The 18244-nt window shown below is 39.6% G+C and overlaps 1 protein-coding gene across 2 annotated transcripts in view; it reads left to right on the top strand.

Moving 5' to 3' along the window:
* Lrp2 (LDL receptor related protein 2) overlaps positions 1-18244 on the top strand; it is a 177899-nt gene that overhangs the window by 72725 nt on the left and 86930 nt on the right. For both annotated transcript variants that reach the window (XM_074071047.1, XM_074071046.1), the window contains 12 exons: positions 697-822; positions 3400-3530; positions 6468-6605; positions 6948-7229; positions 8349-8591; positions 10212-10331; positions 10443-10559; positions 12431-12808; positions 13987-14235; positions 15667-15878; positions 16661-16845; positions 17621-17849. In XM_074071047.1, the coding sequence (XP_073927148.1) occupies positions 697-822; positions 3400-3530; positions 6468-6605; positions 6948-7229; positions 8349-8591; positions 10212-10331; positions 10443-10559; positions 12431-12808; positions 13987-14235; positions 15667-15878; positions 16661-16845; positions 17621-17849 (2410 nt within the window). The remainder of the gene's footprint in view (positions 1-696; positions 823-3399; positions 3531-6467; positions 6606-6947; positions 7230-8348; positions 8592-10211; positions 10332-10442; positions 10560-12430; positions 12809-13986; positions 14236-15666; positions 15879-16660; positions 16846-17620; positions 17850-18244) is intronic.

Here is an 18244-nt window from a genome sequence, read left to right as displayed (position 1 = left end):
ATTTTGATTCCACAGGATTGTGTGAAAGAGAAAAGGGTGGTTTTTGTTTGTTTGGGTAAGGTGTTGTTTGAGCGAGTCACATTGATTTGATGCTTCCATTAGCTAGGCAAATTTATAAGTTCCTTATAGAAGAATAAGTAAAAAGTAATCTAGTAGATCATGGATGTTTGATCTAGAGAGAAAGAGAGACAATTAAAATCATTTTCTTGATCATGGTTTATTGTTTTAACAACATGGAGTCTTTAATATGTAACCCAAAGCAAGACGTGGTGGCACATGCCTGTAATCCTGGCACAGGGAGGCTGAGGCAGGAAGATCATGAGTTTAAGGGTAGCATGGGCTACATAAAGTATTCAAGACCAGCCAGGATATATATAGTAAGACTGTCTCAAGAAACAAACAACCTCTAGCAAACAACAACAACAGTAGTAACCTAACTGTCCTTTTAAAGGAATCTTCTGGGTGACAGTAATTTTAAGTCTTAGAGTCTACAGCAGTGGTTCTCTGCCCTGGATGTCCATTTTAATCCCACTTACATATTTGTGACTTTGAGTACATGTTTCTAACTCAATTCTGCTAAGCTGAATAGCATATACAGAAAGTATAATTAATTACAGCAAATCTGTAGAAAATCCATGTTTACTCTACATCCCTGTAAGTCACGTAACTGTGCCAATGTTAAACATCTTCTTCCAGGTGTATATTCTTCAGTGATTGGTTCCGCCCTGCTAAGATCTTGAGAGCGTGGAGTGATGGGTCTCACCTTGTGCCCATAGTTAACACTACTCTTGGGTGGCCCAATGCATTGGCCATTGACTGGGGGTAAGAAGGAATCATCCTCTGTTACTGAATTCCCACTTGCTGGGGACACATATGGGGCATGCTGGGGTGACCTGAGGGAGTAAAGAAGCTGGCACTGCTTGTCCTCAGAAACTCTTCTTTTTTTTTTTTTTCATTTTTCTTTTATTATTCATATGTGCATACAAGGCTTGGGTCATTTCTTCCCCCTGCCCCCACCCCCTCCCTTACCACCCACTCCGCCCCCTCCCTCTTCCCCCCCCAATACCCAGCAGAAACTATTTTGCCCTTATCTCTAATTTTGTTGAAGAGAGAGTATAAGCAATAATAGGAAGGAACAAGGGTTTTTGCTGGTTGAGATAAGGATAGCTATACAGGGCATTGACTCACATTGATTTCCTGTGCGTGGGTGTTACCTTCTAGGTTAATTCTTTTTGATCTAACCTTTTCTCTAGTTCCTGGTCCCCTTTTCCTATTGGCCTCAGTTGCTTTAAGGTATCTGCTTTAGTTTCTCTGCGTTAAGGGCAACAAATGCTAGCTAGTTTTTTAGGTGTCTTACCTATCCTCACCCCTCCCTTGTGTGCTCTCGCTTTTATCTTGTGCTCATAGTCCAATCCCATTGTTGTGTTTGCCCTTGATCTAATGTCCGCATATGAGGGAGAACATATGATTTTTGGTCTTTTGAGCCAGGCTAACCTCACTCAGAATGATGTTCTCCAATTCCATCCATTTACCAGCAAATGATAACATTTCGTTCTTCTTCATGGCTGCATAGAATTCCATTGTGTATAAATACCACATTTTCTTAATCCATTCGTCAGTGGTGGGGCATCTTGGCTGTTTCCATAACTTGGCTATTGTGAATAGTGCCGCAATAAACATGGGTGTGCAGGTGCCTCTGGAGTAACCTGTGTCACAGTCTTTTGGGTATATCCCCAAGAGTGGTATTACTGGATCAAATGGTAGATCCATGTCTAGCTTTTTAAGTAGCCTCCAAATTTTTTTCCAGAGTGGTTGTACTAGTCTACATTCCCACCAACAGTGTAAGAGGGTTCCTTTTTCCCCGCATCCTCGCCAACACCTGTTGTTGGTGGTGTTGCTGATGGTGGCTATTCTAACAGGGGTGAGGTGGAATCTTAGTGTGGTTTTAATTTGCATTTCCTTTATTGCTAGAGATGGTGAGCATTTTTTCATGTGTTTTCTGGCCATTTGAATTTCTTCTTTTGAGAAAGTTCTGTTTAGTTGACTTGCCCATTTCTTTATTGGTTCATTAGTTTTGGGAGAATTTAGTTTTTTAAGTTCCCTGTATATTCTGGTTATCAGTCCTTTGTCTGATGTATAGTTGGCAAATATTTTCTCCCACTCTGTGGGTGTTCTCTTCAGTTTAGAGACCATTTCTTTTGATGAACAGAAGCTTTTTAGTTTTATGAGGTCCCATTTATCTATGCTATCTCTTAGTTGCTGTGCTGCTGGGGTTCCGTTGAGAAAGTTCTTACCTATACCTACTAACTCCAGAGTATTTCCTACTCTTTCCTGTATCAACTTAAGAGTTTGTGGTCTGATATTAAGATCCTTGATCCATTTTGAGTTAATCTTGGTATAGGGTGATATACATGGATCTAGTTTCAGTTTTTTGCAGACTGCTAACCAGTTTTCCCAGCAGTTTTTGTCAAAGAGGCTGCTATTTCTCCATCGTATATTTTTAGCTCCTTTGTCAAAGACAAGTTGGTTATAGTTGTGTGGCTTCATATCTGGGTCCTCTATTCTGTTCCACTGGTCTTCATGTCTGTTTTTGTGCCAGTACCATGCTGTTTTTATTGTTATTGCTTTGTAATATAGTTTGAAGTCAGGTATTGTGATACCTCCTGCATTGTTCTTTTGATCCTAAGAAACTTTTCAATCATTAATTGGTGATGGGAGAAGGATGTTGAATGATAGAAGAACACAAATATAGTTGGCCAGTTACTGGTGGGATGAAAGCCAGTGCAGTCTTAAATATTGTGAGGAAGTTGCTAGAAGCAGCAGAACTACAGGACTTTGTGAAGGGTCAAGATGGAGGAGGCGAGCCCTGAGCTCTATTAGAAGTCCTTATAGATGTGATGCAGGTCTTGTGTAATTTCTTACAGGGGCCATCTTGAGGACAGGAAATATTTGGAGTCAATCAACAAATGTACATTTGTTCATATGCACTTTGGAAAAAAGTTTAAAATACGAATATATTTCTCAAGAATTGATGATGGATGATTATCTAGGAATATGGGATAAATAAGCTTATAAATATGAAATGTCACAGTAGCTATGGGAGAGAAAAGGGAAGAAATGTTTTCAATGTTTTAAATATAGATTGCGACCAACATTTATCTTAACTTGTTGGTATTTCAGGGTGAAAAATAAAATTCCTAAACCAAAGGTAGCAACATTTGCAGTTCTGTCAATGAATGAAAGCCATTCATTGAAAGTAGATATCTTTCTAGGAGACATAATTCAAGCCTTAAGAACTTTAGTAAATGTGCCCACTGACAATGCTGATTTTGGACGTCAGTGTCAAGGGTGTCCTGCTGGTTTCTGGATAACAGATAACTAAATATTTCATTATTTTAGTGCTTCGCGACTGTACTGGGTAGATGCCTTTTTTGATAAAATTGAGCACAGCACCTTTGATGGTTTAGACAGAAGAAGACTGGGCCACATAGAGCAGATGACACACCCATTCGGACTCACTGTCTTTAAAGGTAGGTTTTGAGGCGGTACAGAGTATGCCATGGTTTGTACTTTGTGAGTTCTACCAGTAAATTCATCTTCATTTGGCATTGTCACAATCCCAGAAAAGCTTGTCACTTTAAAATATAAAAGATTAAAATGGTGCTATTATGTCGAGATTAAAATTCGGCTTTTTGATAAAAATTTCACTTTTAGAGAGTGCTGTTTTGACAGGTTACATGGAGACAGCACTTTGTAGATTTCACTCACTATTCTACTCCTGAGTAAGTATTATACAAGGAAGTAGTAAGTTCTGGCTTCATCATTTTTGAGAATAGCATAGCAAGAACTGTTTACAGTAACCTGCAAGATAATTTCATTTTTTTCAGTGGACAGATGGTTACATGTGTTTAACTGTTACCCACTGAATGATTTAAAAAAAAACATTTTAATTTTATTTTATTTTTGGATTAGTATACGGTGATAACACAAGGGGATTTCATGTGATAATTCTGTACACGTGTACAGGTGCTTTGAACAAGTTCACCCCTCCATTATTTCCCATTCTACCTCTCCTTTCCCCCCTTTCATTGAGTGACTTAGAATGCTTTTAGCCAGAATACTGGGTAACTGACAACATAATGATACATCTTTTTTCTTCTGTCTTTTTCTTTCTTTTCGTGGTGGTGGGGATCGAACGTTGGGTCTCGAGCACCCTACCACTGAACTATATCCGCAGCCTGGGATACGACCTGTGAGGGACACAAAGGGATGATTGTTTCTTTATCCATCTTTCTACATAATTTTCATGGTTCTAGTAAAGGTTGCCAGGAAGTGTGGAATTCTGGGAAATTACAGGCATAATGACGGTGGCCAAAGCCTTGGCCTGCCCTCTCTCAGCTCCCTTATTGAGTGTGGGCATGCTTCTAGGAGTTGGGTTGCTAGGAATAAGATGTAGCCTGACACCACGACACAGGTGGCACATTTAGTCTTGAAACAGGTCCTGAAAACAGAGCTCTGTGACCAGTTGTGTAGCTTGTGCACTGCACAAAAGTGCCAAGCCACATGAGTGTGTGACAAACCATAGTTAGCTTAGTTTGAGGGTGACACTCTGTATAGAACTACCAAAGGCCATATGTATAGCTAAGTGTGTCCCTGGTTGAAACCTCCTGCTGTAAGTAATTAGCATAGTGTTTTAAAAAAGCAGACATGGGCTATAAATGAAGACGTTCTCTCAAACACAGAGTGTGGAATGAAGAGTTATTAAATATGCTGTGTATTCCATCATGCTGTCTCTCTGTGGAGCGCGTGGTATTTAAAAAGATTTTAAAATGCTCTTGTGAGATTTTTCACGATATGAGTCAATTATAAATAGTCTCCCTCCATCATTCCTCCCTAACGATGTCAGACACAGGCCGTTTGCTGCTACATAGGAACATCATAAGAATGTTAAATTTTTCTGTTCTGGGCTGGAATGTTTTTGGATTGAATAAAAATTCAGTTTCAGTACCTTTTGGTTTCATCAGTATGAAAAAAATGAGTGCATATCCACGAGAACAACATTCCAAAGTAGTAATTAGTTTCTGTCAACTGTGGCTTTCATCATGAATTTCTTTTCTTTTCTTTTTGTAGCTCAGGCTGGCTTGAATTTACAACCCTTCTGCCTCAGCCTCCAGAGTGCTGGGATTACAGGCATGTGCTACCATGCCCGGCCTCATTGTGAATTCCTTATGGAAAGTTCTTTTATTGTGTAACACCATGGAAAGGATGCAGTTTTTTACCAAAAGGCTTGATCTTTTTGACTGCACACTGCATGAGGGTGAAAGTTTAATTGAGCTTTTTATCTATTTAAAAACATTAAGGTACCTTCCTGAATGGTAGGACTGAAACTGCCATTCAGTAGAGAGAACATTTAGTGAGTCATTGATTAGACCACAGATATGGAAACTTGATAATGTTAGAGTATGTGACATTGTAAGCATTTTCTAGCTAGTTATACTATTGCCAATGAAAAGATCCACTTTTTTTTTTTTTGAGACAGGGTCTTGTGTAGGTAGCTAGACTGGCTTTGAACTCATGATCCTCCTACCTCAGCCTCCCTAGTGCTGGAATTACAGGTGCGTGCCGTCATGCCCAACTAATCTGAACACAGTTGAAATCTATGTTTACTTGCCTGCATTTTTTTAGTGAGAATAAAGTGCACATGGTTAAGTTTTTATTATTTAGAATCTGATGTTGCCTCTCTTTTACCATCCCGAGCACCATGGGATGTTGGTGTGGTTGTAGGCATATGCACACTTGTGTTGATATTTTTTACTGATTCTCAAACATACACTGCAAGTTCTCTTTTGGCCTAGATCTTTACTTTTTTCCCTTTCAGTGTTTTCTTAAAGTTGAGCATATGAAAGTTCCATGTTCTCATGAAGATACAGGATGTGGGGTGTTGGACTTGGAGCTCAACACTTAAGAGATAGTGTGGTCTATTTCCTTCACAAAGCTAAGAATTTGTGTAAGAGCCCTAGGCAGGTTCTTGCTTTAGCTGGGAGAAGAACTTGGTCTCATAGGACCTCATGTAGTGCTCTATAGGACACTGAGGGTTTTTATTTTTATTTACTTATTATTATTGTACTGTGGGTACAAAGTGACACTTACAAGAGTTCTTACAATATATCCTAGTTGAATTTACCCCCTCCATCATTCTCCTTTACCCCTCCCCCCATTTTTACCTATGGAAATTGAAACCCAATTGCTACTAAATGCATCATAAAAGTCCCTATGTGTGTGCCTGAACCTGAATCCTCATATTAATAAAATGTAAGCTTCCAAAGAGCACTTCTAGAGAGCCATGGAAAATGGGTTCAGAAGATTCTCTTCCTTGCAAGTAATGTTTCAAGCCAATTGCGTTTTCCCGAGCAATTTATTCAAGCATGCTATGACTGAAAAGGCTAACTGGGCTTGTTTCTTCTTAGATTCTGTGTATTTTACCGACTGGAGGCTGGGCGCTATTGTCCAAGTCAGGAAATTGGATGGTGGAGACATCAGAGTTATTCGAAGTGGCATCACCAATGTAATGCACTTGAAGTCATACGATATTGACGTCCAGACTGGTGAGTGACATTGCCAAACTTCTTTCTTCATGTGGATGGATTTATTTGACTTGGTGACTCCTTTCTCTTGAAGCACTTATTTCACGGCTTCTGGAAGTGCTGTGTTCCCACCATCCACATATGACTTCAGTCTCTTACTCTGCTAATCCTCAAAGTGTTTTAGGGAAACACCCATTTTAGCACTTTTTTGTATTTGCATAAAATGCTGTATTTGGCAGGTTGATTTCCAAGAGGATGATTGACACTCTTTACTATAGGATTTGCGAAGTGTTTTTTCTTCTTTCTTTTTTTTCACAATCCAAACCTGGAATGACCATAATGGGACTGGCTTGGCATTTGCAGGGTCCAACTCCTGCAATCAGCCCACCCATCCCAACGGCGACTGCAGCCACTTCTGCTTCCCAGTGCCAAATTTCCAGCGTGTGTGTGGGTGCCCCTACGGGATGAAGCTCGGTTCCAATCACCTGACCTGCGAGGGAGACCTGGCCAACGAGCCACCCACGCAGCAGTGTGGCTCCTTTTCCTTCGAGTGTGACAATGGCAGATGTGTGCCCAGCCTCTACCGCTGTGATGGATCTGATGACTGTCACGACAACAGTGACGAGCGTCTCTGCGGTACATTTAGTAAGTAGCTGTGTACTGCAGATAGCTCCTGGGATCAGTAGAGTGGGGGAGTGGGCTTAAAAAATAAAAAAGTTTAGGTTATGTGTATGGGAAAATATCTTTTTGGATATGTTTTTAGAATATCAAGTTCTTAACATGTACTACAAGGGGCTTTAGAAAGCTAAGTAGAAACTAAACATTGTTCATCAGAGATGTTACAGCTGATTTTTTTAGTACCGATTTAGATCATCTTCAAGAAGATTTCTTTTGACGATAGCTGTTTGGACAGATGCAGAGTCATTGCATTTTTATAAGTCCCTCAAAAAATTGAATCAGAGCTGGGGATGTGGCTCAGTGGTACAGTGCTTGCCTAGCATGCAAGAGATCCTGGGTTCGATCCCCAGTACGACAAGAAAAAAGGTTAAATCAAAATGGACACAGTGTTTAGAAGCTGAGAGAATAGTGTCAGAGAATGGATGCATGTGATTATAGCCTTTGTAAATCTCATGGGCTGTTCCCCCCACCCGTGCCTAGATGTGGAGTTCAATGAAGTAGGGGTGATGTGGCGGCCTGTCCTTATATGTTCTTGTGGTGGTAATTCGGTTTATGAAGTTTGAGGTTTTGTAAATGCTGTTGCAGAGGGGTAAGTGCCCCTTTAAGGTTTTTAAAAAAATAAACATGGAGAACGGTTGAAAATTTCAGAAATCTTTATTAATGTGAGACTAATGGTAAGGATAACTTGTGTTTTTGGAGAGAAGGAAAAGTGACAGGAGTGGGGATTTAGGTCTATACACACACACACACACGTGTGTAATATACATATGTATATTACTGTCAGGCTTATCATCCCAGCATTCAGGATTTCGAGGGAAGAGGATCAAGGGTTCCAGCCCAGCCTGGGCTACATAGCGAGACCCTGTCTCAAAAAAAAAGCTGTACATAGAGTACTTGGAAAGTGCCTGATAAGTGTTAAATAAAAGCCTGAGGATGGTGGCGATGATGATGTTATTGTTTTGTGCACATTTCTCCTTGTTTTGTGTGATGATCCACTGAATAAGGAGAGCTTGGCTGTCACAGGGAAGAAGTGACATAAAAGGCTGTAAGCCCAATGTCCTCTTGACCGGTTTGTGGCTGTTGTAGATAACTCCTGCTCACCTTCGGCCTTCACCTGTGCCCATGGAGGACAGTGCATTCCTGCACAGTGGCGCTGTGACAAGCACAATGACTGTGTGGATGGCAGTGATGAGCAAAACTGCCCTACCCGAGCACCCACTTCCTGCTTCTCGTCCTACTTTACCTGTGATAACAACTTATGTATCCCGAGGAACTGGGTCTGTGACACCGACAATGATTGTGGCGATGGATCCGATGAAAAGAACTGTGGTAAGTTTTGAACTCCTGTGCTAGGTGGTCAGCCTCGAAGGCACATTTGCACAGTCTGTGGCCTTGCACTTTTCCTCTGAGACCCATGTTTTTTAGGTACTACTGTTTCTCCTGCCAATCTCTGTAATGCCAGGCTGTAAGAACAGGGGCGTGAGCCTGAATGTGGAAAGTTTAGTGTTCTACAAACACTGAGCTTTGTGAAAGCAAGACAAGGATTATCTCTTGATGCCAAACATCTGGACAAAAACTGAAAAGATAGAACCAGGCATAGTGGTGCACACGTATAGTTTCAGCCACTTGGGAGGATGAGGTCAAGGCAGGAGGGTTGCTTGAGCCTAGGCTCAGAAAAAAAAAAATCCCTCAACTAACTATTCATATATTTAAAACAATTTTTAAAATACCATATAAACATATCCAGACATTTGGCTATTGGTTTTTTCTTTTCATCTTTTCATTTGATGTAGGCAAAAAGCAACAGAATAAAGAGGCACAGAAAATTGAAATTTCCATTAATTTTGAACTCAGAACCTCTACTACTTGAGCTACACCCCAAGCTCTTCTGTTTTGTATTTTGTTTTTGAGGCAGGGTCTTGATAACTGCTTGGGCTGGTCTTGAACTCATGATCCTCCTGCTTCTGCCTCCCATGTAACTAGGATTATAGGCATGTGCGAACACACTTGACTAGAAATTTCCAATTATCTTATCCATATGGCTTTTATCTTTCCAGTTCTCATTCCTTTAGGTTATTATTTATTTCCATGTCTGCAATAATAGTTTAAAGTGGAACAGTGTTCTCTGAACTAAATTGTTGTCCTGGTTCATTACTAGGAAAATCAACCTATTCGAGTAGATAGGCTTTGAAATACCTTCTAATTTTTAAATTCCACAAGTCTGTGTTTATTATTACTTCATTTTGTGGATGGGGCAGTCAGCACATCTGACTCCAAGGTTGTACCTTCATAGCAACGTAGGTCCCTCGGTTTTAGAATCGTTCTGTGTACTTTGGATTGGATGCAGTCACCAGGCTCTGGTTGCACATTGTCGCTGCCAGGCAAGTGCAGCAGGCTGACCACGCTGCCTTGTTGGCCTCCGTTGCTAGTCAGGAATTGAGTCTTCATGAGACCTCGTGCCAGTTTAAGCACACAGTGCTTACTGGCTAAATGTCTTCTGTTTTGCAAGGTGTAATCACAGTTCCAGGTTCTACATTGTAATCTTTTAATTTTTTTTTTTTTTGGTAGTGCTGGGGTTTGAACTCAGGGTCTCATGCTTATTAGTCAGGTGCTCTGCTGCTTGAACCACTCCTGCAGTCCAAATAATCCTTTAATTTTTTTTTTTCTTTTGGTAGTACTGGGGTTTGAACTCAGGACTTTGTGCTTACAAGGCAGGCTCTATACCACTTGAGCTATACCTCCAGCCCTCCTTTAATTTTTGATTCCCAAAACTGTCCTAATTTTGAGCTCTCTTTCTGGACTGACTTTGATACCATGGCTGATTTGAAGGACTTTTGAACACAGATAGAACTGGGATAACTTACACAGCTACTTAGTGTTTTTAGTCTGACTCAGGTACATATTGAGCAGGAAATAGACTTATTTTGCTTTGTTTTTGGATGACAATAGAAACTTCACAGACATGCGGACCTAGTCAGTTCCATTGTCCTGACCATCGGTGTATTGACCCATCTTATGTCTGTGATGGAGACAAGGACTGTGCTGATGGATCTGATGAGGCTGGTTGTGGTAAGTAGATTGCTTTTTTTTTTTTTTTTTTTCATTGACATTTACAAAAATCTCAGGGTTTAGTCATTTATCCCTGAGCTAATTTCTAATGCCCTTCTCTTTCATTCTTAGTACTAAACTGCACTACTTCTCAGTTCAAGTGCGCTGGTGGGAACGTGTGTATTAGCAACATATACCGTTGTGATGGCGTTTTTGATTGCTCTGACAACTCTGATGAGGCAGGCTGTCGTAAGTACCACATACTCGGCTTGTTTCAAAGGGATCATCATCTCATCTTGACTGGTATTGATACTGCTGCTTATTTTCTCCAACTCAGACAAAGTGGGACAGTCCTGCATTACAAAGTATTCTTAAAAGAATGCAGTATCAAACAGTAAAATTGCCTAGGAATTGCTAAAAGTTGTTACTAGAAAATCAAATGATTGTATAAATGGGCACTTCAAATAGTCTTGTAGTTAGGTTAAACATTTCTTAGATATTTTTGTCAATCTTTTCAGGTTTTGCTGTATATCAAGGTTTTTGACTAGCTTCTTTTAAATCTCAATTGGGAGACCAAACCATGTTATAGAAATGATACAGAGCGTATATACAGTGTATATAGCACTGACTATTCTTTCAGCTGTTACTTGTTGAGTAACTGATAAGGTGTTCTATATAGCCTTTGTCTTTAGAGTTTGGTAAGGGACATTACAGACAGCAAGAGACAAAACAAGGTAGAGAGTAAGAAAGGCCTAAAAGTTGCATAGATAAATTTCTACAGTGATTTAAGTGATTTTCAGCAATTCCTTCTAATCAGAGGATCCAAGGAAACTCCATACAATATAAATTGGATGCATCCTATAATATTCACAGGCTAGGGACGTAACTATTTGTGTTAAGTAGATTTTAGACTTGTAAAAAATCATTAGTGAGATGGGCACTGGTCACTGACACCTGTAATCCTAGCTACTCAGGAGGCAGAGATCAGGACATTTGAGCCATCCCGGACAAACAGTTTGAGAGACTGGAAAAACCCAACACAAAACAGGGCTGTTGGAGTGGCTCAAGTGGTAGAGTGCCTGCCTACTATGCAGGAGATCCTGAGCCTGAATTCAAATCCCAGTGCTGCAATAAAAGAAAAAAATCATTAGAGAGTCAGTCAGTTATTTGAACAGTGATGTACTTTATAGTTTACTCAGCAACAGAATCACAGATTTTTCTGTTTCGTGTGGAAAGCGTGGAACTCAATTTCCAGTGACTTGATGTGGCTTTGTGAGGTCCCTGGGAGAGAGCTTGGGACCTCTGTGAAATAGGGAAGTCATTCCTCCATACTTTTCAAGGATTGCTTGATGGATAGTAGAAAGTTTGTAAAGAATCAAGTATTTACTGTCACCTGTAGTTGACTTAATATGCTGGTTTCATTGGATATAGATCATTTGAGGGGAAATGACAACATCCAACATTATGATATTAGACACATGAAGGACAGTGTAACGACAGCTGTTTAAGCTCCATTGAAATGTGATGGTGAAGCCAGGTGTGGTAGTGTATGCCTGTAATCCCAGCACTCAGAAGACAGAGGATCTCTACAGTTTGAGACCAGTCTGGGCTATATAGTAAGACCCTGTCTCAAAAAAAAAAAAAAGTCACAAAGAAAGAAAAGAAATGCATAAATGCTATGATGATTCTTTAATAGAGAGATGGATAAATTCTATTATTGAATCTGGAGTTGAATAAATATTAGAAATACAAGAAATAGATTGTTCTTTTGACTCAGGTACTTACCTCCTAGGCAAGAACAGCGCCTCATTTCTGATTCTTGTATGTAATCCTTGGTTTGCCCAGGTTTCTGTCTTCAGTGACGTCTCATTATGCTAACAAAAAATAAATAAGAGCAGGGCAGCCTGTGTTGTCAGATCCATTAATCTGACACATAAATATTTGTGTGTGCCACAATGTGGGAGAAGACCTTATATTATTTTAGCTTTTAATATTAATTTTGTTGTAGTTATTATTATAAACCTACTATTGATTCATAATAATTTCCTCTGAATCTATTCTATACAAGGGACAATAAAAAATTGCACTCACAGCCCATTTCTTCCATGCTTTTCTCCTAGCAACCAGGCCTCCTGGAATGTGTCACTCAGATGAATTTCAGTGCCAAGGAGATGGTGTCTGCATCCCGAATACCTGGGAGTGTGATGGGCACTCTGACTGCATTGACGGATCTGATGAGCACCATGGCTGTGTTCCCAAGACTTGCTCTCCAGCTTATTTCCGATGTGACAATGGAAACTGCATCTACAAAGAGTGGCTCTGTGATGGGGACAATGATTGCAGAGATATGAGTGATGAGAAGGACTGCCCTACTCAGCCCTTTCGCTGCCCCAGTCGGCAGTGGCAGTGCCCTGGCCATAGCATCTGTGTGAATCTGAGTGCACTGTGTGATGGCGTGTTTGACTGCCCCAATGGGACAGATGAGTCTCCACTTTGCAGTAAGTTTCCCGACTACAGTTTACTAGGCATAACTTTATTCTGAGCAGTAGCCCAGTGTTCTTCACCATTGTCAGTCCCCATGTAGCTTATTAGGAAGGGATTTTAGTTCCTCTGTGTCTTCAACTCTGTGTAGGGGTAAAGATAATTGAATTCAAATAAATCATCACTGGATAACATCTCTCATTAAATCTTTTGTGCTTGGCTTTGTGTTTTTCCTTCCTTTGGGTCATTGTTTAGAAAAATGAGACTAAATAAGGTTGCTAGATTGTCAAATGAAATTGGTTCTGTTGGTAATGAGCTCCTGGGTTTCTCTAACTTTAATATTTGGTAACGTCAATCAGAACTTTGCACAAAACAAATGAAGTCTGGGGATTCATGTTTGCTGTGATTGAAATACTGTGATTGGCATGTGATCCTAATTACTGTCCTTTCTTTCTTTCTTCTTTAATCAATGCTCACTGTCAGATGAACCACAGCCAGGTATGATTGTGAAGTATCTTAGATTCTTACGATTTCATATATATCGTGTTTGTGCTGAAAGTATCCTAATTACTGTAACTCCCCCTCTAGTGCATGTTCTGTGTTATGACTACTAATACAGTTGGGATATTTAGCAATAAAGGGCATTTGCATCCCTAGGCATGTGACCTACCGGTCTTTGGGTGGCTTTAGGCATTGTCACTATGGCCCCAAGAGAAAGGAATGGTGGTGTGTTAGTGGATCTGTGCCCTCTAGTGTTCCAGTTACCATTCTCCTTCCATTTATTCTCTTTCATAGATCTTCCAGCCTGTTCTCTTAAGTATGTAGACCCCATATTACATTTCTATGTAGATAGAAGAGTTTCAGAGGAAGCAAGTTAGGTTTCTTTGCATGCTTTTAACAATGACAGTTTTTTTTTTCTTGATGTCAACAGTATTTCCCCAAGAGTCTCTTACTGTACTAAATGTGTTATTTGGGAGGGTATGATGAAACAAATGATCCAAATCCAATGGGTAATAAATCCCTAGGCACATGAGAGCAGACACTGAACAGCCTGCACTGTCAACCAAATGAACGTTGCTCTTAGCTTTTATCTGGGCAACACATTGAAGGTGAGATGGGACATGACAAATATTACATTAGAGTGAATCAAAGATTCCTGACATTTTCCCTTTGTGATTCTCTTTCTTTCTTCTAGACCAGGAAAGCTGCTCAATTTTCAATGGTGGCTGTACGCATAGGTGTATTCAAGGGCCCTTTGGGGCTACCTGTGTCTGTCCACTGGGATATCAACTGGCCAATGATAGCAAGACCTGTGAGGACATAAATGAATGTGATATCCCAGGCTTTTGTAGCCAGCACTGTTACAACATGAGAGGTTCTTTCCGGTGCTCTTGTGATCAGGGCTACATGTTAGAAGCTGACGGGAGGACTTGCAAAGTTACAGGTAATTGTTGAATCTCAAAGTGAATTAACTCCAGCCAGTTTAATAATCCATCCCAGAGCTTAAGATCAAATGTGTGCATAGACACTTGGTGATGTTAATTAAGGGTCAGAATGACTTGAATCATGGACAGGTTATGTAATGTTTTTTAACCTTAAAGTCTTAATTTATTTTGGAAAATAGAAGTTAAAAATATATATCGATAAAAGATGACTTATTACTTAACATGACATCGTATAGCTTTTATATTATTTAAAATTATTTCTATATTAGATTGAAGCATCTTTACATAAGACTGAGTAAATTAAATTCAACCAGTATTAACTCAACTTCTATGATTATGAAAGTGATTATACTATGCATAGGAATATTGACTCAACTGTTTTTATTCATTTTTTTTCCTGTAATACATTTTTTATCATCCACATTATTGTTGTACTGTGACATTTACAAAAGTTTTTACAATATATCATAGTTGAATTCACCCCCTCTATCATTCTTTAGGATTCAGCTGTTTTGTTTTTTTTTTTTTTGGTTGTGGTGGAATTTATTTATTTATTTATTTTTGCTGATTAAAACTTTTTTTTTTCATTTATTCACATGTGCATACATTGTTTGGGTAATTTCTCCACCCTGCCCCCCCTGCCCAGTTCCAGGCAGGTCCTGACCAAACAGAGGATAAAACAAGATAGGAAATTTCTTTGTTTTACAAGTACAAGTCTGGATGGTATGTGGTCCAGAGCTGATCTGTTATTCTTATCATGTGGTTTACATCCATGATTCAGTGCCATCCCTCCAATCGTTCCTTCTCTCAGAAAATAGGAAAGGGCAAGAGAAAGTTGAGGGCAAGCAACCTCCTTTTAAGTATGTGACCCGGAACTGGATCCATTATTTCTATTCATATCCTATTGATAAGGACTTAGTCATGTGGTCACCACAAACTGCAAGGGAGGCTGAATGGTGCTGGGCCAGGCCAGAACATGGCATGCCTTGTTACTGAAAAATGAAAGGAGAAAAGGTATATTGGCAGACAATTAGAACACACCTGCAGCTAATCCTGAGAGAAGACAAAAGTGTTTAAGACATGATTCCTGCTATGAAGAAGTCTACACTCTAGTAAAGTAGATAAGCAAAGTACAAAAATAAATACAGTACAGGGAAGAATGTAAGTATAGTTCACTCCAGCCTGGTATTTACTCATTGAAATATAATTTGAGGAGGAAAGACTCTTTTAAATACTAACGAAAATCAGCTAAATATTAAGGTCAAGAATGAGTGATGAAAATAATTCTTATGAAGTTTTTCTCATTAGATTACTTTCTTACTACTTTGTAATCACAAAAGTTACCAAACTGTTGCACTAAATGTTTACAAGATTCTTAATTGCATTTTCTCTCAGAGTCATTGACATTTTTGCCCTTTTTTCTTGCACAGCATCTGAAGGTCTGCTGTTACTTGTGGCAAATCAGAACAAAATTGTTGCTGACAATGTCACCTCCCAGGTCCATAATATCTACTCATTGGTCCAGGATGGTTCTTACATCGTAGCTCTTGATTTCGATTCAGTCAGTGGTCGTATCTTTTGGTCTGACTTACGTCAGGGCAAAACCTGGAGTGCATTTCAAAATGGAACTGACAAGAGAGTAGTGAGTACACTGCTATGAACCACTGGCCTCTCCAGATCCCCTGTCCTGGTTCTGTTTCTGTTGCTCTTCAGTGAGGAAGACTCTAGCTTCCTCATCCTTGGCAGCTCTTAGAGTTCTTCCTGAAGCACGTCACACTCAGGAGGCCTGGATGTTTATGACTCCTCATCCTGGTGTTTTAGATCAGAGTTTGGTCTCTGAAGGTCTATTCATGTTTCTGAAATCCATGTCACATGATACAGAGACTTCCTGAGATCTCTGAGGTCCCTTTTGAGTCTTTTGTGGATGAGAGCACAGGAAAGTGCAGGAGAGACAAGGGGTGGCTTTTCTTAGCTTTAATTTAGTGTTGCTTCTCATTCCATTTCTCAGAGTTTCAGTCTCTTGACACTTGACAGTTGAGCTTTCCTCTGCCCCTTAGCACTCTATTCTGTTATTTGGGATACTACTCTTGGCTGAACATTACAGAGTTTCATAAGGTTGCCAGCCTAGCAAGTGGGTAGGGCTCTTGTGTAAGTACCCAAAATTTTGAAATCAAAATAAAACAACCCACTAATTAAATAGACTATTTTAATACATTAAAATAGTCAACATTATGAAATCTTATATATTTTCCCTGGAAAATCCCACTTTTGATTTATGGGTTAGCCACATGGAAAGATAAACTCTTCTAATGCCAACAGCTATCATAGAACAAGACAGGTGCCTTATTCTAGGTTGTCATACAATTTTTGTGTTGTCATTCACTTATTCTTTAGTATTCACCCTTTATTCACTTTCGTCTCTAGGTACACGACAGTGGTATGTCTGTGACTGAAACTGTTGCTGTAGATTGGATAGGTCGTAATGTTTACTGGACAGACTATATTCTGGAAACAATTGAAGTCTCTAAAATTGATGGAAGCCACAGGACGGTGCTGATTAGTGACAATGTAACAAATCCAAGGGGACTAGCATTAGATCCCAGAATGAAGTAAGACTTCATTAACTTGACAATGCGAGTATTGAAATGATTGCTGTGTGTTTATATAGTGAACTTTCTAGTCAGTGCATGAGGCGATAACCCACAGCGGGTCACTTACCTCTGCCTGTCATGCCTTGTAGTTTCACAACAAAAAGGCCAGGTTATCTTGGGTCAGTTTCATGTTTGCTAGAGCACTGTTTTAAGTTGTATAGGGAAGATTTTTTTCCTGCTGTTCATAAGGGAAGGAAGAAATTCTCCCATGTGTTTAGAAGACTTTGAGTGTCTTCCTTCCTTCAACTGACTTAGATTCTATAACTTAAGATTCTGTTCTTCAGGAGGTGAATTAGGCAATTTTTGTTCAAGATGAGACCGCCTTCCTAGATATTTCATACCAGTGAAATTTATGATGAGTCTCTGAAGAGGAATAAATTGATTCTCTTATCTAAAACTTATCAGGGTAGATTAACAAGGGCAGATGGATTTTCTGGATCAGTTATTTATAGATTGCACACACACATGAATTGGCATTGAGACATTTCAGTGTCATAAAGTGATGCATGTTTTATGAACATCATAAAAACACCCAGATGGCCTGTGACTGCATTATAATTACAGTTTTCCTGTGTGACACTCAGAGGAAATAATAAACCGCGTGCATATATTCTGAACTGGAGATGATTTATGTTAAGCAGAGCATGAACAGGAGGTTGTATCATGTTAAATAATAGTTATTTTTCATATTGAGGTGCGTGCCCTTTCATGGGTAACTAGCTTCTTTTCACAGTGAACATCTGATGTTCTGGTCTGACTGGGGCCACCACCCTCGTATTGAGCGAGCCAGCATGGATGGCACTTTGCGTACGGTCATCGTCCAGGACAAGATCTACTGGCCCTGTGGCTTAACTATCGACTACCCCAATAGACTGCTCTACTTTGTTGATGCCTATCTGGATTACATTGACTTTTGTGATTATAATGGACAGCATCGGAGGCAGGTGGTAGCCAGTGATTTGGTAAGTCAGTAATGAGGAAAAACAAATTAAAATTACCATAGCAGCTAGGTTGAAAAGAGAGCATCAAGGAGAGTAAAACATTCATTTTTGTGTCATAGGCATCACCAGGTCAACAACAGTGGGGGAGCAATCCATCCTCTACTACTAACAGGAAAATAAATATTTTTATTGCAGTTCTTGTTCAGATTGTGCCATGTCCAGGAAGGATTAATAGCTCATGTGACTTAGCTGATCCATAGATGGTGATCTTTTGCTTCTCTACCTTTAAAAATTATATTTAGCAAAAATTTATGATTTATGATTTAATTTTCTCAAATCATAGAATGTTATGTATATATTTTTGGGGGGGGGGAATACTGGAGTTTGAACTCAGGATCTCATACTTGCTAGGTAAG

This window comes from Castor canadensis, chromosome 4 (assembly GCF_047511655.1).
Source record: "Castor canadensis chromosome 4, mCasCan1.hap1v2, whole genome shotgun sequence".
NCBI classification, from domain to species: Eukaryota; Metazoa; Chordata; class Mammalia; order Rodentia; family Castoridae; genus Castor; species Castor canadensis.
Note: the sequence above shows the minus strand (reverse complement) of the source record. Positions and strands in the feature narration are given on the sequence as shown.